Source organism: Mesoplodon bidens, assembly GCF_964165515.1.
Source record: "Mesoplodon bidens genome assembly, chromosome: 2".
Classification (NCBI taxonomy): domain Eukaryota; kingdom Metazoa; phylum Chordata; class Mammalia; order Artiodactyla; family Ziphiidae; genus Mesoplodon; species Mesoplodon bidens.
The window spans coordinates 109,633,004-109,655,717 of record NC_138177.1 but is presented as its reverse complement, the minus strand read 5'-3'; the positions used below and the strand labels follow the sequence as shown (position 1 = coordinate 109,655,717).

General features: G+C 34.8%; 1 protein-coding gene across 3 annotated transcripts in view; it reads left to right on the top strand.

Moving 5' to 3' along the window:
• HS2ST1 (heparan sulfate 2-O-sulfotransferase 1) overlaps window positions 1–22,714 on the top strand; it is a gene marked incomplete at its 3' end in the record, with an annotated part of 192,212 nt that overhangs the window by 131,640 nt on the left and 37,858 nt on the right. For all 3 annotated transcript variants that reach the window (XM_081224349.1, XM_081224350.1, XM_081224351.1), the window contains exon 2: window positions 20,430–20,668. In XM_081224349.1, the coding sequence (XP_081080475.1) occupies window positions 20,430–20,668 (239 nt within the window). The remainder of the gene's footprint in view (window positions 1–20,429; window positions 20,669–22,714) is intronic.

The window sequence follows — 22,714 nt, the reverse complement described above, 5'->3', positions numbered from 1 at the left end:
AAATGGTGAACATGGTATGTATACTTCTCTAGGTCTTATTTAATTTTTCTCAGTAATGGTTTATAATTTTTACTGTAGAGGTCTTGCATATCTTTTTGAGAATTTATCCTTGTTAAAATACTATTTCAAATGGTATTTAAATTTCTAAAATTTCTGATTATTAGTATATAGAAATAAGTTAATTTGTGTATATTGATTTTTGTATTCTGCAGTCCTGCTTAAACTCACTTATTAACTCCAGTAGCTTTTCTGTAGACTTAGGAATTTCTACACAATCATGCTGTCTGTGATAAAAGACAGTTTTACTTCTTGCTCCCTAATCTATATGCCTTTATTCATTAGTTTACTTTTTCTTACCTTACTGAACTGACTGGAGTTTCTAGGACAGTGTTGCACAAAAGTGGTGAGAGATGTTGCACAAAACATCACCTGATTTCCAATCTTCAGGTGAAAATATGCAGTCTTTCAATAAAGTATGATGTTAACTGTGTTGGTTTTTTTTAAAGATACTCTTTTATCAGTTTGAGGAATTTTCTCCTATTCCTAGTTTGCTGAGATTTTTATCATGAATGGATGTTGGATTTTGTCGAATGCTTTCTCTGCGTATATTAAGATGATTACATGGTTTTTCTTTTTTAGATGGTTAATATGGTGAATTTCATTGACTTGAATGTTAAACCGACCATATGTTTCTGGGAAAAACTATATGGATGATAATTATCCTATATATATTGTGTTCACTTCACTAAATTTTGTTAATTTTTGCCTCTATGTTCATAAGGGATTTGGTCTCTAGTGTTGTAATATGTCTCATTTTGATATCAGAGTAATGCTGGCTTCATAGAATAGGCTGGGAAGTGTTCTCCTCAGTTTTCTTTAAGAGTGTGTGTCAATTGGTGTTTTTCTTTAATGTTTGGTAAAATTTCCTAGGGAAGCCACCTGGGCCTATTGTTTTATCTGTGGGAAGTTTTGTTACTTTGTTTTGTGGGAAGGTTTTTATCTATGAATTTAATTTCTTTAGTAGATAAAAGGTTATTCAGTTTAGTTATCTATTCTTGAGTGAGCTTTGTTAAGTTTTGATTTTCAAGGGATTAGGCCATTTTTCTAAGTTGTCAAATGTATTGGCACAGAGTTGTTTATATAATATTCCCTCATTTTCTATACTGCCTTCTCCTTATTCCTGATACTCATAATTTGTGTCTTTTCTCTTTTTTCTGTATTAGTCTAACTAGAGGTTTATCAATTTTTATTGTATTTATTCAATCAATAGATTTACTCAATATGACCCAGCTTTGGTTTTATTGATTTTTCTGTATTGTTTTTCTGTTTTCTATTTCAATGATTTCTGCTTTTGTTTACTCTTTTTCTGTTTTCTTAGGGTGGAGCTTAATCCATTGATATTAGATCTTCCTTCTTTTCTAATATAATCATATCATGGTATTAGTTTTCCTCTAAGCACTGCTTTAGGTACGTCTTACAAATTTTGGTATGTTTCATTTTTGTTAGGTTCAAAATGCTTTTCTAATTTCCTTTTAGGTTTTTCCTTTGTCCTGTGGGTTACTTGAAGCATATTATTTAGTCCAATTATTTGTGGGCTTTTAAAATGTCTTTTCTGTTATTGATCATTTAATTCTGGTGTAGTCAGGGAAGATACTTTGTATGATTTGAATCTTTCAAATTTATTGAGCCTTGTTTTATGATTCATAAAGTTTCAGGTGCACTTGAAAAGAGTATGTATCTGTATTCTCTGTTAGTCTATAAAAGCCAATTGGCCAATTAATTGATAGTATTGTTCAAGTTTTCTATATCTTTACTGATTTTCTGGCTATGTATTCAATTAGTTATTGAGAGAATAATGATGAAATCACTGATTTTACTTGTGGATTTGTCTATTTTATTTTTAGTTTTTTGTGTAGTTTGAAACTCTCTTAGATGCACAGATAGTTAGGATTGTTATTCCATTGACTTCTTTATTATTATGAAATAAACTTTTTTATCCCTAGAAATATTTTTTGCTCTGAAATCCATTTTGTTATTAACATGGTCACTCTAGTTTTCTTTTGAATTTTGTTAACATGATACATTTTTTCCATCTTTTTAGCTCATTTATTCCTGTCATCTTAAAGTGAGTTTCTTGTAGGCAGGATATAGTTGAATCTTACTTTTTTTGTCCAGTTTGACAATCTCTGTCTTTTCATTGGGTTGTGTGCACATTTACTCTTAATGTGCAAATATCAATTTTTGTAATTATAAATGATTTAAGAATTAGAATAATTGTTACATCTTATTAGGTAACCTTGTTCCTAAATTTTAATTTTCCTTAAAACCACTTTGTTTTATTTAGACTTATTATTTCCAGTTTATCTTAACCCACTAAAAAAAAAAAAAAAAAAAAAAAAGCCAAAATGGAGAAACAAACTGGAACTCAATAAGAAATACAGTGGCCTCCAAAGATGAGAAATTATGCTATGCAGAATTCTTCCATAATATCTTAGTTATGTATGAAATGGAGAATGATACCTCTAGGGTCATAAACCAGAGTTAACAAAAATGTATTTGCTAGGTTCCAGTGTTGTTCTAGTATGCCTTGTACTGTCTCCATTTGGTACAGTTTTCAGGTCACTCAGACTCATATCACCTTGGGAGCTTTTGAAAAATACTCATTCATAGTACTTTCCCAGACCTTCAGAATCTATTATGCCCTAGAATCTTTTTTTTCTTTTAATGTATTTATTTATTTATTTTTGGCTGTGTTGGGTCTTCGTTGCTGCGTGCGGGCTTTCTCTAGTTGCGACGAGCAGGGGCTGCTCTTCGTTGTGGTGCGCGGGCTTCTCACTGCAGTGGCTTCTTTGTTGCAGAGCACAGGCTCTAGCTGTGTGGGCTTCAATAGTTGTGACACACTGTCTTAGTAGTTGTGGCTAGTGGGCTCTAGAGCGCAGACTCAGTAGTTGTGGTGCACGGGCTTAGTTGCTCAGCGGCATGTGGGATCTTCCCGGACCAGGGCTTGAACCCGTGTCCCCTGCATTGGCAAGCAGATTCTTAACCACTGCACCACCAGGGTAGTCCCTAGAATCTATTTTAAGATAACATAACTCTCCTTATGACTTGTGGGTTCATCTCAACTTGGAAATCATGGTTCTACTTGTTATTTGACTCCTTTAATCTTCAACTTCTCTGCTCCTTATCTTCTCTCACACAGTCTTGGCACCATTAGAGGAAAAAAACTCTGAGGGTAAGCTTTGACCATGCCATGTGTGACACTGATTCCTAGGTTAGTAGGGCTCAAATCATATCACACATTCATTTCTTTTTTAAAATAGTTCTTTCTTGGATTGCTCAGTGAGGAACTCTATCTTCTGTATGCATTAATTTAGTAATACCATATTGTTTACATTAAGCAAATTTATTTCATACCTACTCTATGCTGGGTAATGGTCATCACCATTCTTTTTGAAAAAGAAGGTAGCTTTTTAAAAACTTGTGCTACCCCCTTTCCCCATTTAAAAAAAGTCACATTAAATCTACTGTGATTTTTCAGTTTTCTACAATTTCACTGATCCCAGTGTGGAATTAGAATGTACTTATTTTTGTTACCTGTTTGAAATAGATTAACAAGGTTATAGAATAAACAGTTTTGAGTACTTGTGTGTGTTGCCTCATCTCCATTAATTTCATCAGCTCATACCTTTACATAATGAATATAGTTTTATTTTTGGCATAGGAAAATAAACCCCTCCCCCACATTAGTGAACTGGAAAACTAATATGGGATAGGTGCAGATTGTTTTACAATAACTTATTTTAAAGTACATATTAAAATGACCATTAACAGTATTGTGTAGTAAATGTTGAGTTGTTGGCAAGGTAAAGAATGTTCTACTTAATTGAGAATTTTATCTATATGATACTTGGATTATCAGTGTTTCACATAATTAAAATACAGTAAAACACACTTAAGATCCAAGTGATCAAATGTTAGTCTTTATCGATTGATATTACTGTCTAGAACTGTCCTGTATCTCAGATCATTACTGAGAATACCAATCATCATTACACTATGGGCACGTGGAATACAGCAGAAACTAACACAACATTGTAAAGCAATTATACTCCAATAAAGATGTTTAAATAAACAAGTAAATAAATAAATGAGTGTATAAATGGGGGAAAAAAGAATTATAGTTAACAGGTTGCTGGATAATGACTGTTTTTTGTTACTTAAGACATAATGCAAAAAAGAAGAATTTTGGAAATTGGCATTTAAAGATGAACTTCTCTAGAATCTTAAAACCTGTAACTAATTTTTAAAGACCCATGAAAAGCATGAATCCAACTAAAAAGCTATAATGTCACACAGTTTCTCAGAAGATATAAAACTCCAAAACACAAAAATTACTGTTAAATTTTTTTCAGTCTTGACAATGGGTAATGTGTATTCTACCTGAACTTAATTAATATTTTTGCAAGTTAATACTGGAAACTGTAGTCTGATCAGAATTTCTTCATGCACAGTAGAATGCTGCAAAATGAATACCTATGGTTCTTGAATTAGTGGTTGTATCCAAAAGTAATGGTATCAGACTAAAAGGGTAGGAAGCAGTGAAGGTCAGTCAGAATTAATAAATGCTGCATATCAAAGAGTTACATAACAGTTTATTCTCAAGAACAATTTAAACATTTCATTTGTGCATCTATAATGATGGTTATAGCATCCTTGAAGGAGGAACTGCCACCCTTAGGAGAATGGTTGGTAGAGAGCCATGAAGGCAATGGCACACCCACCTAGCCCAGCAGAATCAGTGCCATGAGTTAAAGGGTAATGTATGTCTTCAGTAGAACCCTCTCACAACTAGTTTATATCAAGAAATTGAGTAGCATTGTTTTCTACCTATCTAAACTATATTTAAAATTACTGTAAATTCCAAATTAATAGGGATACTAATTAATTAGTTACCTAGAAAAGAGAATATTCTCTGCCTATCTTGTTAATAAACCAATAGAAATATTCTCTAGAATACTCATTCTCAAAGTGTTCCCGGACTATCATGTCAGCATCACCTGGGAACTTGATAGAAAATTATTGGACCCTGAATTAACAACTGGAGAAGGTGAGAAGTCAGGAATCTGTATTTCAACAAACTCTGCAAGTCATTCTGATGCATGCTCAAATTGAAAACCACTGCTCTAGAATATGGCATATATCAAGCTCCAGTGAAGTAATGGCAAGTTTTCAGCATCAGTAATTCTCATTTTCAAACAGCTGCTGCATAGGTTTTAGTTAATGATCTCCAAACCCAGCTGGAGTTGATTCATAGTTACTCCATATTCTTTTTGCTTACTAGTCAACGGAGCACTAGGTGCAGTTGTTGAAGTGTGGAAATAATTCAGCTTTGCAGAAAATATTGGCATTTCTTTTTTGATTTTGAAAATGCTTTAATCTTTTTGATATGGTATTTATTTCAACAATCAAAGCACATCTTTTTTTTTTTTTTTTTTTTTTTGCAGTACGTGGGCATCTCACTGTTGTGGCCTCTCCCGTTGCGGAGCACAGGCTCCAGACGGGCAGGCTCAGCGGCCATGGCCATGGGCCCAGCCGCTCCACGGCATGTGGGATCTTCCCAGACCGGGGCACGAACCCGTGTCCTCTGCATCGGCAGGCGGACCCTCAACCACTGCGCCACCAGGGAAGCCCAAAGCACATATATTTTAATGGCAGTTTGAACCTCTGTTAAAAGTTGAGGAAGTCTCTGAATCTTCCTGCCAGTTTAATATCAAAATTAATGTCTTAGCTGGATTACAAAGCTTACGTATAATTAGTCCTGCTTATTGTATTTTTCCTCTGGTGTTTACATTTTAAGAACAATTTTTAAGTCTCTTCTGTGAATAACCTTCTACCTTCTTCACATCTTCTACATTAACACATCTTCATTTTTACTTTAAAGAAGAATTCTAGCAGAGATTTATTTTAGTTAAATGTATTCTATAGTAGTAAGGCTCAAATATGTGCTTTGTAAATTACAAAACTCATCAAGCTCTCAAGAAGCATTCCAAAGGGGGAAAGGGGGAGAGGGATAAATTGGGAAACTGGGATTAACATATACACACTACTATATATAAAATAGATAACTAGTAAAACCTACCGTATAGTACAGGGAATTCTACTCAATACTCTGTAATGATCTATATGGGAAAAGAATCTAAAAAAGAGTAGATACATGTATATGTATAAATGGTTCACTTTGCTGTATACCTGAAACTGACACAACATTGTAAATCAACTATACTCCAATACAAATTAACTTTTTTAAAAAAAGCATTCCAGGGCTTCCCTGGTGGTGCAGTGGTTGAGAGTCCGCCTGCCGATGCAGGGGACACGGGTTCGTGCCCCGGTCTGGGAAGATCCCACATGCCGCAGAGCAGCTAGGCCCGTGAGCCATGGCCGCTGAGCCTGTGCGTCCGGAGCCTGTGCTCCGCAAGGGGAGAGGCCACAACAGTGAGAGGCCCGCCTACCGCAAAAAAAAAAAAAAAAAAAAGCATTCCAAAAGCATATCAGTAAGATGTGAAGGAAGGATATATATGTCTTAAAACTGCTTTACATGTTGAAGTGTACTAAATATGGGTATTTAAAAATGGACAACGTGGCCAAAAAAAAACACCTAAAATGTTCATTAGTAGGTAAGTTCATGATCTTGTAGTGTATTGCAGAATTGTTTTTGGTTCTATTGCACATGTATTATAGGTAAAAGAGATCTTTAGATCAAAGGATGGTGGTCTCAAAATCCTGTTTCGATGTTCTTGATTTTTAACTCTAGTTTGCCTTCATGATCTCATTCACTCCTTTGACATCAGCTGCTGCCTTTGTGTTATGATTCCTAAATTTCTATCTTTAGTTCAGGACTTTTTCCTGAGATGTATGTCTTCAGCAACTTATATATTACTACCTGGATGTTCCATAGGCATCTTAAAACTCACTATGTCCGAAAACTGATGATCCAAGTTTCCCTCACAACAAACCTGTAGATGTATATGGAATCAGAGTTACATAATAACCTGTTTTTCACTTGGTCTTGATCCCATATGTTTGCCCAGTACCTCATTCTCCATTAATGCCATTCTGATATTTGTATCATTGTATCATTATATACTTTACCACCTTGCACTCACAGTTACCAAAAAGCAAAAGAAAACAAAAACACATTTTCATATGAGAATGTCCTTTATAAAGCAGGCAAATCAATTAGCTTTATTAAGTCTTGACTATTTAGTGATGTCTTTTTAATATTCTGTGAAAAAATGGAAAGTACATCAAGTGCTTCTGCAAACCAAAGTACAACGGTTGTTTTGAGGAAAAGCACTTGTGTTGTTTGAGTTGCAAGCCCAATAAGCCACTTTTCCACATAGAACACTGTTTTAACTTGAAAGAATGGCCAACAGATAAACTGTTCCATTTATTCAGTCTTGGGTAGTTTGCAGACATTTTCTCAGAAATAAGCAAAATGAATATGTCACATAGAGGAAAACAACTGATAATATGTGTTGCCAATTAGAGAATCTGAGAAAACTTGTATTTGTTACCAATATTGAAAAGACTATTTTGATGAGATTGGTGATGATGTAATGAATGTGATTTTTTTTTTGGAATTGTATAATTAAACATGTTAACATTTGGAGGATCTGCTAAACTTCATAAACTAGTATTTTTCAAATGATGGTACAAGATAGATCAATATAACAATGTATAAAATATTTACTAATATCATTTTATATTATATATCATATTACAACTAGCCTTTAAGAAATAACACTCATTGAGTTTTAGTGTAGTGTCAAAAACTTATGTGAAAAGATTATTAAAATATTCCTTTTTCCAGCTGTGCATCTGTATAAAATCTGTGTAAGTCTGATTTCTTCATAGACTCCAACCCAAATAATATATGGTAACATTTTGAATGGAAAACAGTTATGAGAATCCAGTTAACTTCCATTAAGCAAGACATTTAGAAATATATGCAAAAATGTTAAAAAGTTATTCTTTTTACTAAATTTTCTTTGTGAAAATAGTATTTTCACAAAACTGTCATTTATGCTAACATGTTTTATTATATTATTATTTTTGAATCAATTAAATATTTTTTAAGTGTTACAGTTTTCATTTCTAATATGACATTGGTAGATATAACCCACATGAATGAAAGCTCTTTGGAGTCCCTAATTTTTAAGTGTATAAAGAGAGAGGTTCTGAGACTAATAAGTTTGAGAACCGCTGACTTACAAGATACAGTTCATATCCCAGTATGATGATTAAGACGCTGTGTCTCAGCCTCTACCCACTTGTCTGCCTCATGTTTTACTTTGCCCTTACCCATTCTGTCATATTCTGAGCTTATCAAGAACCACATTTAGGGTCTAAATGCACCATGCAAGCACAGGGAGATCAGCTCGGTGCTTTGTGACCACCTAGGTGGGGGGGATAGGGAGAGTGGGAAGGAGGGAGACTCAAGAAGGAAGAGATATGGAGATGTATGTATATGTATAGCTGATTCACTTTGTTATAAAGCAGAAACTAACACGTCATTTTAAAGCAATTATACTCCAATAAAGATGTTAAAAAATAATAAATCAATAAATAAATAAATGCACCATGCAGTATTATGCCTCCAAGGGTTTTGCTCAGGCTTTCCCCTCTGCCTAGAATGACTTTCTTTTTCTACTCAGAAGATACTTTCTTTCTCAATCATCTCCTCTATGAGTCCTTTCCTAACTATCCCATTTACGGGACCTCCACTGCATCTTATAAAATTTTATTATAATGCCATGCCACCAAACTCTCCAAGATTAGGCTTATCTCCAGGACATGGTGCAATAACTATAAATTAATAGATTCTCAGTGAGTGTTTATGGAATTAGTTAATGAATCCAGTGTGAAGAACTTCATTATAAATTATCACAACATTCTCATTACTTAAAGCTACATAGTACAGTATGAATCTGCTCATTATTTGAATTTTTGCTGTAATCATAAGAGATATATTCTTTGTCTTTCTCAAGGTAAACAAGATATACCTGTGTGTCACTGAATAAGACAGGATTATGGGAAGAGTATGTAAGCATTCCACGCCCTGTTCTTGCTTAATTGTCACCGGCCTGCTTCTGTCTTTATTTCTGCTCTTTCCTACATTGTTAGAGGCTAGGTGGAGAGAATCCTTCAAAACAATCTATATGCTAGCAGAGAAATTGATATCATAGCTTTACAGAATTTACCTAGTGGTAACTGACCCCAGAGGTCCTGTGGCTTCAGCTCTCATCAGTGCAGAAATCCTTTCTACATCATCTTTTGGTGGGTCCTCATTGCAGCCTCTAGATGAGTATCTCTATAGAGACTGATAGCTTACCTCCCCCTAAACTGCATATATCTTTTCTTCGCACTACTAATTATTTAAAAGCCCGTTCTCTCTTGAGCCATAGTCTATCTTGTCTTCTGGAGTAATTCTATAGAAAGGGTGCCTCTTTTTCACAATAACTTTTCAAATATTTCAAGATAACTTTTAGTACTTTTATGGAATTTCTCCTCTAGCTAAGTGCACTGGGTTTTTTAAAGCAGTTCTTTGTGTGGCATGGTCCATCCAGCTCATTCCCATTCTGAATGTATTCTATTCTGTGTGTATGCCAGAAATGATACATAATATTCCCTGTGTGACAAATATAGATTCCCTAGGAACTGTGCCTTCCAGTGGTTTAAAACAGTAATTACTATGTTTTGGTTAGGAATATACACTTTGGTATCAGATTGACGGTTTGGATTCTGACTTTGTTCCTAAAAACTCTGTAACTAATCTGAGTCTATATTTCCATATTATTACCTTATAGGTAATAGGAATAGGGTTACTGTAGGAATTAAATGAAATAATATATGTTTAAACACACAGCAGCATTGCTTCTGGCCCATAATAAAGGCTCAATAAGTGGAACAGTTATTACTATGATAATTATATGCTTATCAGTATAGCTACAATTGTCATAGATTTTTTTAGCTGTTTCACACTACTGTTGTTAAATAATTTTATAATCAAATTATACCAGTGTATTTGTTATTTATCAGCTTAGTCACTCTGCAGGCTTTCATGGCTTCCCCAATGACCCATCTCCATATTTTGAAACCCAGCCCCATCTTTTCAAGGCTCAGTTTATCCAGTGTATCTTTCTCGATAAGTTTTTTACCCCAATTCTTGGCTTCAAAAGTGTTTTGCTCTCTGTTATGGCATTTATTACAATGGCATTTGTTTGATTTTGTATGATGGAAATTTAAAATACGAATAGATTACTTGAGAAGTATGTATTGATGAAAAAGGTGTGAGGGATGTTTTGAGATGTCTTATCTTGGTAAAGCCTGAGACAAGGGAAAAGTATATTGGTTGGAATTCCCATTTTCTATCAGAGTATTCATTTCAAGTGATTAAGATATGTAAAGAATGAAGTCTTAAAGTCAGCTCACCTATGATTTTTAACTATAATACTCTGTATTTTAAAAACAGGTACTAGCAAAAAAAAAAAGGTACTTCTATAATATCATCATGCCGTATTTAACTGTGCAGCTCTTCTCCTTCCTCATATAGAAGCGGACTAAATCTCAGTTGACAAGTATAAAGTGATGCACAGGCTCTGGAGTCAGATTGACCTTGGACAGTATCCTGACCTTAGTATTCAGCTGGTGATCATTTAACTTCTTTGAGACTCAGTTTCCTCATTTAGATGAGAATAATAATAGTGCCTCTTAGGGGTTTTTTTAAAAAATCAAAACTTGAGATAATGCATATAAAACGCTGAACACAGAGCATGCATATAATAGATGATACATTTAAAATACACAGTGAGAACTCACTGTTAGCTATTAGCAATATTATTATTTCATATAGGTGATGAATACATTTCTCAGATTGGTAACAAAGGAAGGCTGTTATAAGAATTTCACGTTTTAAAATTTGTGTAATAACTGTACAAAACTGTAATCAAGTTTGAAAAGTATATTAAGTAAAATATAATGCATATTCCTTTAACTTAGTAACCTTAGCAATAAAAAGAAAAGAATTATATTGGTGGTTATTGGATCAATGGGATATTTAACAGCTACTTTAATATTCTTACCTAATAGATCCTCTTAAGAGCATTAACCAATATATTTTTAGTAATAATTCATTAGTGAGATGAAATTTGGAAAGAAAGTTTTATTTCTATTTTGCGATACATTTTCATTTATGTTAATAATCAGTGTATAATTAATGCCCAAACATACTGTATATGTAAAACATGTATCTACAAGGGTCTAGAAAATTCTTTGCACATGGGGTCACAGGTCTTTTACCTCCTTATATAAGGTTATTCCTAAGTAGTTTATTCTTTTCAATGTAATTGTAAGTGGGATTGTTTCTTTAAATTTTTCTTTCTGATAGTTCATTGTTGTATAGAAATGCAACAGATTTCTGTATATTAATTTTGTATTCTGCAACTTTACTGAATTCATTAATGAGCTCAAGTAGTTTTTTGGTAGCATCTTTAGGATTTTCTATGTATAGTATCATGTCATCTGCAATGAATGACAGTGTTATTTTTTCCTTCCCAATTTGAATTCATTTATTTCTTTTTCTTGTCTGGTTGCTGTGGCTAGGACTTTCAACACGATGTTGAATAAAAGTGCAGAGAGTGGGCATCCTTGTCTTGTTCCTAATGTGAGAGGAAACGCTTTCAGCTTTTCACCATTGCGTACGATGTTAGTTTTGGGCTTATCATATATGGCCTTTATTATGTTGAGGTATGTTCCCTCTATATCTACTTTCTGGAGAGTTTTTTTAATCATAAATGGATGTTGAATTTTGTCAAAAGCTTTTTCTGCATCTATTGAGATCATCAGATGGTTTTTGTTCTTTAATTTGTTAATGTTGTGTATCATATTAATTCATTTGTGGCTATTGAACCATCCTTGCATCCCTGATATAAATTCCATTTGATTATGATGTATGATACTTTTAATGTATTTTTGTATTCAGCTTGCCAATATTTTGTTGAGGATTTTTGCATCTATGTTCATCAGTGATATTGGTCTATAATTTTCTTTTTTGTGGTATATTTGTCTGGTTTTGGTATCAGGGTGATGTTGGCCTCATAGAATGAGTTTGGAAGCATTCCTTCCTCTGCAGTTTCTTGGGATAGTTTAAGAAGGATAAATGAGGCAGGTCCAGTGACTAGAGCAGGCTCGCTGGTGGGTGGGGCTGAGTCTCAGGGGATTCTGGGGCTATTGTCTGCCTACTGGTGGGCAGAGCTGGTTTCCTGTGTCTCTGGCTGCAGGGCTCTGGGAGTTCTGGGTCTAGTGCCTGCACACTGGTGTGTGCAGCTGGGCCCTGGGCCCTCTGGTAGGGCCGTGTCCAGGGGCTGCTGTGGGCTCATGGGTGTTAAGGTACCCTGTCTGCTGGTGGGTGGGGCTGTGTCCCCACCTAGTTAGTTGCTTGGCCTGAGAAGTCCCAGTACTGGTGGGTGGGGGTGGGGGGAGCTGGGTCCTGACATTAATAAGCTAGAGGGAGGATTCCAGAATGGCTCTTGTTAACACCAGTGTCCACATGGTAGAACAAGCTCCCCAAAATGGCTGCCACCAGTGTCTTTGCCCCAGGGTGATCTCCAGTTGCCTTCTATCTCTCTTGGAGACTCTCCAAGATCAGCAGGTGGGTCTGACCCAGGTTCCTTTCAATTTACTGCTTCTGCCCTGGGTCCCGGAGCAGGTGAGATTTTGTATGTGTCCTTTCAGAGTGAAGTCTCTATTTCCCACAGTCCTCTGGGTCTCCAGAAAGTAAGAACCACTGGTCTTAAAAGTCAGATGCTCTGGGGGCTCATCTTCCTGGTACAGGACCCCTGGGCTGCAAAGCCCATTGTGGGGCTCAGACCCCTCATTCCTTGGGGATAACCTCTGCAGTTGTAATAATTCTCCCATTTGTGGGTCACCCAACCCAAGGGTATGGGCCTTGACTATACCACAACTCCACCTCTCCTGTCCATCTCATTTTGGTTCCTTCTTTATACCTTTAGTTGTAGAAGATCTTTTCTGGTAGGTTCTGGTCTTTTTCATCGATAGTTGTTCTGTAAATAGTTGTAATTTTGATGTGCTCATGAGGGAAGGTAGGCTTAGGGTCTTTGTACTCTGCCATCTTGGGAATTCCTCTTGCTTTATTTTCATTTTCATTCACTTCAATGTATTTTTTTATTTCCCTTGATACTTCTTTTGTTTTCTGTTTTTCTCTTTTCTTTTTTCTGCATTCCTGTGAATTACTTTTATATTAAAAATTACCTTTTGATTTATCCATAGTGTTTTTGAGTTTAATGTCTTTGTATAGCTTTTTACATGGTTGCTTTATGTATTACATCATATAAATATCACTTTTCACAGTTTACTGGTGTCATCAGTTTACCAGTTCAAGTGAAGTACAGAAACTTTACTTTCATTTACATCCCTTTACTATCTGTCACTTACAGTATAATTGTATTAAATATTTACGCTGCATACATTTAAAATCACATCACATCATGTTACAATTTTTGCTTTGTCTGTCAAACATATTTTTGAAAACTTGAAGGGAAGGAATGTTTATTGTATTTACCCATGTGTTTATTCTTTCCTTTTTTTTTTCTGGTGTTTTAAGATTTCTTCTTTTGTCTTTTTTTTTTTTCCCTGTCTAGAGAACTTCCTTTAATCAATCTTAGGGTAGATCTAGTGGCAGTAAATTACTGTAGCTTTCTTTTGTATAAGAATATCTTATTTTCCCCTTCATTCTTAAAGGTGATTTTCTTTGGGTATAGGATTCTTTTATTTAACCACCTGAAAAACGTTGTGCCACTTCGTTCTGGCTCCATGACTTCTGATGAGAAATCTGCTGTTATTCCAGTTTTTTCTATAGTAGGCTTCATTTCCTCTGGCTGATTTCAAGATTTTTTCTTTATTTTTAGTTTTCAGAAGCTTAATTATGATGTATCTTGCTATGGATGTCTTTGGTTTATCTCATTTGGAGTTTGTTCAGCATCTTAAATCTTTATGTCTCTTGTCAAATGTCAAGTTTTCAGCCATGATTTCTTTGAGAACTCTTTCAGCCCTGCTTTCTTTCCCCTTTCCTTCCAAGACTCTATGACACCAATGTTAGATCCTTTGTTATATCCCACAGTTCCCCAAGGCTCTGTTCCTTTTTTTCCTCCCAGTATATTCTCTCATTGTTATTCTGATTGGGTAATTTCTTTTATTCAACATTCTAGTTCACTAAATTTCTCTCCTTCCTTTCCATTCTGCTATTGATCCTATTCACTGAGCTTTTCATCTTGATTATTTTGTTTTTGAGTTCTAAAATTTCTCTTTAGTTCTTCTTTATGTATTCTATTTCATTAATGAGCTTATTTGCTGAGGCTTTCTATTTTTTCATTTGGTTCAAGCTTATTTGTAATTGTTCATGAAAGCATTTGTATCATGAATGCTTTAAATCTTTGATAATTCTAACATCTCTGTACCCTTGATATTGTCGTTTCTTGATTATCTCTATTCATTGAGTTTGAGATCCTCTTGGTTCTTGATACGTTGAGTACAATTTGATTGAAACCTGGATGTTTTTATCTTATGTTGTGAGACTCTGGATCTTTTTTTTCTTTTAAATTGAATGAAAGATTCTTTAAATTCTGTAGTGCTTTATGGTTTTCAAAAGTTTCACACACATGATTTCATATAATCCCATAAGAACTCTTTTTTCCCCCTTAACCCTATACTGCCCCTCCCCCTTTCCCTCTCTCCACTGCTAATCACTAGTTTGTTCTCTATATCTGTGGAGACTCTGAATTTTATTTAAACCTTCTGTTTTAGTTGACTTTCCAGTACTGCTCTGGCAAGGGAAGGGGTGCTGCTTTGTTACTGCCAAGTGGTGATAGAAGTCCAGGTTCCCTTGTTGGCCTCCATCAACACCTGGTGAGCTCATTGTTACCGCTGGGCAGGCATGGGAGTGGCCTCCTTATGCTGGGGGATGGTGAAAGTCCTGATTCTCCACTAGTTCTCCTGTGACACCACCAAGTGCGGAGGGGCGGGGGCCTCTCATCACTGCCATGTGGAGGCAGGCTTTCTGATTCCTTGCTTGGTCTTCCCTGACACTGCAGACGTGCCTTGTTACCCGCTGCCTGGGATGAAAGTCCTGGCTCCCTACTTCGTCTTCCCTGGCACCACTCCATCAGGGATATTGGGCATCTGATCACACCCTTGTGAGGGTGGAAGTCTAGGCTACCCACTGGGCCTGTGTAAATGGAAGTGGGACCACAGTCTTTTTCTGTGGAGTTTGACTAAAGTAGAGTGATTATTATCTAAAGTTTTCTGTCTTACTATACTGTCTCTTGGTGCTTTGGCAAGAGAGAGCAGGCTTTTGTTGGGTTTCTTTTTGTTTATGCCTGCTCCTCGGTTGCTCGCTTCTACTGCTCCAAGTCTGGGATATATGAGGCTAAAAAAACTTAGGGAACTCACCACTGTGTCATTCCTTGGGTCCCAAGGGCCCTAAGTAGTCTGTTTTCTTCTCTCCAGCTTTTAAGTCTTATGTTTGTCTTATATATAATGTCCAGGGTTTTTAGTTGTACTTCATGGGAAGAATAGCAAAACATAGGTTTACACTATCTTCCTTGAAGTGGAAGGTGCTCTCAACTCCTTTTTATAGGATGATCCACTTAAACATACTTATAAGTTTTAATGATAACACATGCACCCTTGCTGACTGCCTGGAAACCACACAAGAAAGCATTTGCCAGTGTTGGGAGTCCAGCCTTTAGTCATCCATATAGAAATTTATTTTGTCAGTCCCCATGGTGATTGACTTCAAGGAGACTGACTCAGGCTAAAAATATTCATAAGAAAGTGATGTATATAATCAGGCAACCAATTTATTTAATTCATAATGATTACAAAGTGCTACTTCCATGAGGATCAGATAGTGTCTGGCTAGACAGTACATTCACAGTAAGTGGTGCTGCAAAAGGAATCAGTTAACCTTATAATAGCTTTCTTTTGGTGCAACTTTGTTGCTTCCTACTTCTCATTATAAACACAGTTTATGGGGAATAAATTATACTTCAGAACAGTATTTGGGGATTTACACAACTCAGGATTTATCCCTAGAAAGTGCTAAGGATCCAGTTTAATTCAGATATTTGATGGCTCCAAGCTCTTAGAGCCCAAATTATCTAGCTCTGCAATAGGCACACTTGCCAGGGAGTCCTATCAGGTCAAGTTTTGTGCCAAGGCACCCTCCCCATAGACATTTTTTCAGTAGATGCTGCCAGTTTCCTCTGTGATTTCTCTTTGCCTGAAATTCTTACTTGTGAGTAACCTCTTTTTTCAATATACATACTAATGCCTCTAGGCAGTTTACTATCAGGCCTTACTGTCCAAGAGCCATTTTTTTTTTTAGAAGTAATTAAACTGGGGTCATGGAGCCCCCTGCCGATATTTGGGCTCTAAGAGGAAGCCCTGAAATGCACAAGTCACCCGTACTGGAGACAGGGTCCATAGTTTTCATAATATTCTCAAAGAGGTCTGTGACCCAAAATATCATTATGAGCCACTAATGAATATTTTTGCTCTGTTCTATTATACGTATGTAGTGTAAATCTGTTACAAACCACCTTTATTAACTACTGAAATCTTAATATTGTTATTGTCAACTTCTATGTTTTCTTTCTATAATTATATATAATAAAAATTTTGTCTTTTTTTCTTTATGTTCTTTGCCTTTTATTTATTATTTATTACCTATTATCTAATTATATATTTTTTACTTTAACATGCAGAAGTTTCAGTATTTGAAAGCAAGGCAATTTACTGGTCTTTCCATTTGCGTTTTTTTTTTTTAATCCCTATAATCCTAAAATGTTACCCACTATACAGATATACTACACATTTTGAACATTTGTAAAATGTTTATTTTCTGCTGAGACCATTGCACAATTGAGCTTTGGTGGGGGCAGAAGATTATACTCATGGGTCCTTTAATTTGTGCAGAATACAAAACATTTCTCTAAATTATTTAATACATTGAACATTTATTTAAATGTTCAAAGAGAAAAGGTGTTTCCCCAAATAATGACCTTAATGTTAAAAAAAAACTAGTCAAAGAATATGTTGCAATTTTTTAAAAAATCTTTTCTTCAGTTATTTTCCTTTTTTCTGTAGTCTAATATATACATCTTTGTGACTTTAATCCTTTGTAAGACTTAGGTTGGTATATTTAATGCAGTGTTTTATACTTAGCTTGATCATTATGTTCTTTCAATAAATAAGCCTTTAATGCCCTGTCAATGCAGAAATAGGTAATTATTGCTATTATGAATGGCCTTTTAAAAGACTTGTGTTTGTTGGTAGTCTGCCATGTGGAAAGGTCACTGAACTGAGATGTATGCCACCTTCAATCGGAGCCTAGAGGAACTAGAAGTGCCATGAAGTTCAGTGTCCATCTTCAGTGTTTGGAATATTAGTGCCAGTTGTGCTTGGCCTGCCTGTAATATCATGACTCAGACTGCACTCCATGTTATTTGCAGGCTGTACATTTTGTGGTAGTTCTGAAATAACTTGCATAGCAGATTCTCTATAATTCATTACTCAAACGTGAAAAAAGCATTACTTCAAAATGCATCTTTAGTATTTTAAATATGCTGCCTACATTCTCTAAGTGTACTCCAAATGTGCTGTAACTAATAAAGTTCCCCACTGATTTAAGAGAGTCTCAGAAGTTATACTAACTAGGTAAAGAGCTTCTTTGATTTAAAAAAAAAAAAAAAAGGAACTATTGAGTACTTACTAAAAGTAAAGAAAATGGCCATATTGCAAACATCCTTACTGGTTTTAAGTATTGTCACAGGAGAAAAGAGATAGTAGTTCACCATCAACAGTAGTTACTGTTATTTTTCAACTAAGTGAGATTTGATTTTATAGACTAATATTACTAGCAAAAATTATCTTAATATTCCACACTATTTTTATCCTTTTATGTAGTTTTAGGCATAACACTACATTAGTAATTATCTTGTTTGCTTAAGCAAAGTAAAAACATTTGAAAAATAGAAAATGCATATAAATATATTATTTGAATGAAGAAAGTAGTTACCTGAATTTGCATCTTTTCATAATTTAAGAAATGTTTTAAAATTGTGTGAAATATACAGTTCATATGCTTTAATACACATAGTGAACCAAGAACAATGATTAATTTTAAAAACATGCTAGTTTCATGCTCCAGCTAGAGTTTTAGCACCTTAAAAAATAAAAAATCCATAGACTAAATAATAACTTCTTTTAAAAAAAAATAACAAAATTGTTTCTTTTCCAAATGCTTGATTTCAAAAAACTAGTGAAAGTAAATTCAGCATTGTTGGTTGTAGGTGTAGCCATTAAAAGTATAGGTAATTTCATGTATGTCTGGCCTGCTGTAGGAAAACTCTCATACTTCTGTCAGCCCTTAAATGACAACAGTACTGTTTTATTTCCCTTAGTAGAAAAAGGAGGGTGTATGGACGTAATAATACCATAATAGTTTTGGACTGTGGTGACAGTTTGAGGTTGTTTGGAAGATAAAATTCCTTTAAAATTATTGAATATAATATGCTTAGGCTCTCCATAAATACATGTTGAATTTAATGAGACAGCTTCCATATCCTATGGAGATGCTTGAGCAGCATACATTACCTTGATTATAGATTCATTTGCAAAGTACTGTCAATCTGAAAAATATTATGCTTTCTAAACATGTGGTATATGTTTCTTAAAAGTCTGTCCAGATTTCTTTTTCTTTCTATTTCTTCTTTGTGTTTTTCTATACATTGTCTTTTTTTTTCTTGGCCCTTAAATGTTGGTATTTCCTAAGATTCTGTTCTAAGATTACTGTCTCTTTCCATGCTATGTATTCTACATTATCTAGGTAGTTTCATCCATTCCTATGGTTTTCCCAGATGTCTTTCTTCTGCATGAACCTTTATTCTCAGCACTTGACCTATGTGCCCAATTATCTTTATCTCCTGTGTGTCCCGGACAATCCAACAGTATGTTCAACATTAAGCTCATCTCTTTTTCTCCACATTCCCAACTAACTCTCCCCCATGAAAATGGATACACTTGTATGCATATATGTGCTTCTCTTCCTGCTTTGGAAAGCACACTGCTAGTAAGCAGCAGGCCTGAAACTTTAATTCAAGTCTTCTGAATGTGAATCCTCAGCTCAGAGAATACTGTATTAACATAGTGGCCATATCTTCTGAACCAAAATTTAAGATGCATAGTCAGACAATATTTGAAGCCTGAACTTGTTATTGTAATTATACCACATTGCTTTTTCATGTCACTTTACTAAATTGTCACCAGTATGGTAGGTAGATGCTAACACACATATAATGTAAAATTGCAATTATGTATGAGACATGCAGTATGAGGTATGTACACATATTGTGTGTGTGTGTGTGTGTGTGTGTGTGTGTGATTTGACCTAGTTAGGGAGATTAGATGATGCTTCCCTTGCAAGTGATGATTAAATTCAATGTGAAGTTTGAGGAGTTCACTAGGTAGGGTCGAGGTTGAGGGAGAATGGATGAGGGTTCAAGGCAGGTAAGACAGCTTGCACAGAGATCTGGTGGTAGGAGGGTGCATGCTGTGTGTGAACAGTTGTCTTTGTGCAAAGTAACTTGCAATCTTGTTATTTTTTCCCCTCATTTCTTCCCCTTTTCTTTCTTTATTTGAAGCTGAAGTTTTCGAAAGCAAAATGTTACTGCTTTTCAAACTGCTTGGTGGACAGTGATTTGAATTAGAGGAACCATGGAATTTAAGGAATAAACATAACCAGGACTTATCTGTAATGCAACACCAAAAACAAAAAGGTTTTATTATGGTGTTGTTTCTACTGTTGTTACCTAAAAATCACACCAGCATTTATAATCACTGTCCTGCTACATTTTGGTAAAGCAGGCAGTAACTACATCCTAAGTAATAAATTTCAAAATCATTGCCTAAATTATAAGTAATTTATTTTCTAAGTGTATTTTTTACTGTGAAGTTTAGTATTCTATTCATTCTGTCTTTATGTGTTTGAAAATTAGTCCAGGCTGTAGAAATTCTATTGGAATGAAAAGTGTCTTTTGAACTACACTGAAGAACTGTCTGGTCTGTGGAGTTCTAAACTTGATGACTGTTTATTCTTTCATTCTTCATATGCATATGTATTATCCTTCAGAGGTAATTCTGAACTTTTGGCCCTCAAAACATTTTTTCAGCTGCTCTTAACCCAGTTCTTGAATAGGAAAACTATGTTCCAGGAATAGGAAATTATTTTCAGTGTTTACAACTTCCTTATAGTGTCTTTTAAAACTAAGTTCATAATCTGTTTTTCTTCGCAGAAAGGGCTATTGCAAGACATGAAGTTCGAGAGATTGAGCAGCGACATACGATGGATAGCCCTCGGCAAGATGCAGCTTTAGATGAGGAAGAAGACATGGTGATCATTTATAACAGAGTCCCCAAAACTGCAAGCACCTCTTTTACCAATATTGCCTATGACCTATGTGCAAAGAATAAATACCATGTTCTTCACATCAACACTACCAAAAATAATCCAGTAATGTCACTGCAAGATCAGGTAAATACCACGTAGGGGATGCGTAATATTTTCTGACACTTCCTAACTCAAATTTTTTATCTCAAGGAGATAAAGCATTTTAAGAGATATATATGCTGAGCCCAGTGGATTGTAAGTTTCTTGGGGGAAAGGACCAACCGAACTTACCTATAATTTTACATTCTTCACATTCTTGAATTTTTGAAGAGAATATTGATGCTCTTCAGTATGGTATCCTTTTAAAAGTGTGAGATATTTTTAGCAGATGCCCCGCAATAAAAATCATTATATTGTCTCCACTTATGATTGAGAAATCTTTATTTGATGAATACCTATATTCTATATGGTTCAGTTTTGTGACTCCTGCATTTCATCTTATCTTTACTATAATTTATGTAAGTATTAGCTATAAACGCCTGACAAACAGGGATTGCGGCTCATATTTTTAACATAATCTTGCCTTTCAAGTTGTTAAGAATCTTTAGATAAACAGGTAGATAGATAATTTTATGAAATGGTTTTAAGAAAAGTGGAGCAAGTTATCATGAAATGAAATTGACTCCCCTCTTTAGCAATAGTTTCAGATATTTTCTTCACACCTGGAATTCTGACTATAATTATAAAGTTCTCTCTACAAATACTGAAGGGAATGGGAATTGGGCCCCATGAGACGAAAAGATAATATTTGAAAAGACTATGTAGGATCAAATACCATATTGAGGTAACTTATTAGAAAGGCATTTGTGATAGTCATATAGTTAGAATGTATTTATCTGTTTGAAGATAGCTGAACTTGTTTTATTGTCACAAAATTGATTGTTATCCCACTATTTAACACACCTATAATCCTCGCACTGAAGCAAGAGAATAACATTGATACACAAGGTTAGGATCACTTTCTTGCTAGAGAGCTATTTTTAAAGGCTAATTGTATATGGCATATCATCTGCCCATGTAATTCTTGGCTCTCTGAATTATCCCTAATTACTCTTTTTTATAAAACCAAAAATCTACATTCATCAGCCAAATCAAATAACTCTTCTGTAAATGAGAAGAAACATGAGCTTATTTAGCTAAGTGGGTCATAAAAACTATTCATTATGTAATATTGTATATCTCAAGGGCAAGTATCTTAAATCATCAGGTTTTATACAGTGTGTAGTAGATTTTAAGTGTATTTGCATGATTGCTTTTCAGAATATATCTTGGTTTAAAAGGAACATTTCTTAGCACTCACATAATAATTTTAGATTTCTTCAGTAGTATTGTTTAGAAAAATAAAGTCAGCTTGTTTGTTCAGATTTTTAGAATTTGTGTCCAAATTTTCTGTCCAGCATTACAAAGTTGTCTGCCAGCTATGAGATTTCTGAAAATGACGTTGACCTTTTTTTTTTCTCCTCATGAAATATAAATCTACAGAAGCTCACCACATAAGACATTTATAGGCATCATGTAGTGGTACATATCCCCGGTTGCATTTGGATGAGATAAAACTTCTGTTTTTCTTTCAATAGCTTGTCATGTTTGTTTGTGTGTGTGTGTGTGTGTGTGTATGTGTGTAAATATATGCAGCAAAAGAGAAGCGTAAACACTATCTTAAAGGCAACTGGATTACATAATGAACAACACTTAAAACATGTTTGGGCAGAGTAGAAGAATAGTCTTAATCACTAGCTGGCATACTTCAAAATGTCAGCTGGTAGTTCAACACCTGGTCTTAATTAGGAATAGCTTATATACCAAATGTTCTCTAATATACCATATCTAAATTATTTGCTGGTCTCTTGTTCTGTGTAGAAGCAGTTCTTCAAACAACTCATAGGTATCGCTTCCCTTCCCTTTGCATGACATATTAGATAGTGTTTTAATTTCACTTTCAATCTAGTAAGTTTCATTTAGATGTGAAGTTTTGAATTACTAGATGCCTTGAAAATAATTTTAAAAATATCCCCTGAACCCCATCTTGTATAACACACTTGATTTTAATACCATATTTTTATTGTCCTTGTGAACTGTTCTCAACTGCCCTATTATTTATATAGGAATTAATAAAATGACCTATTTTGC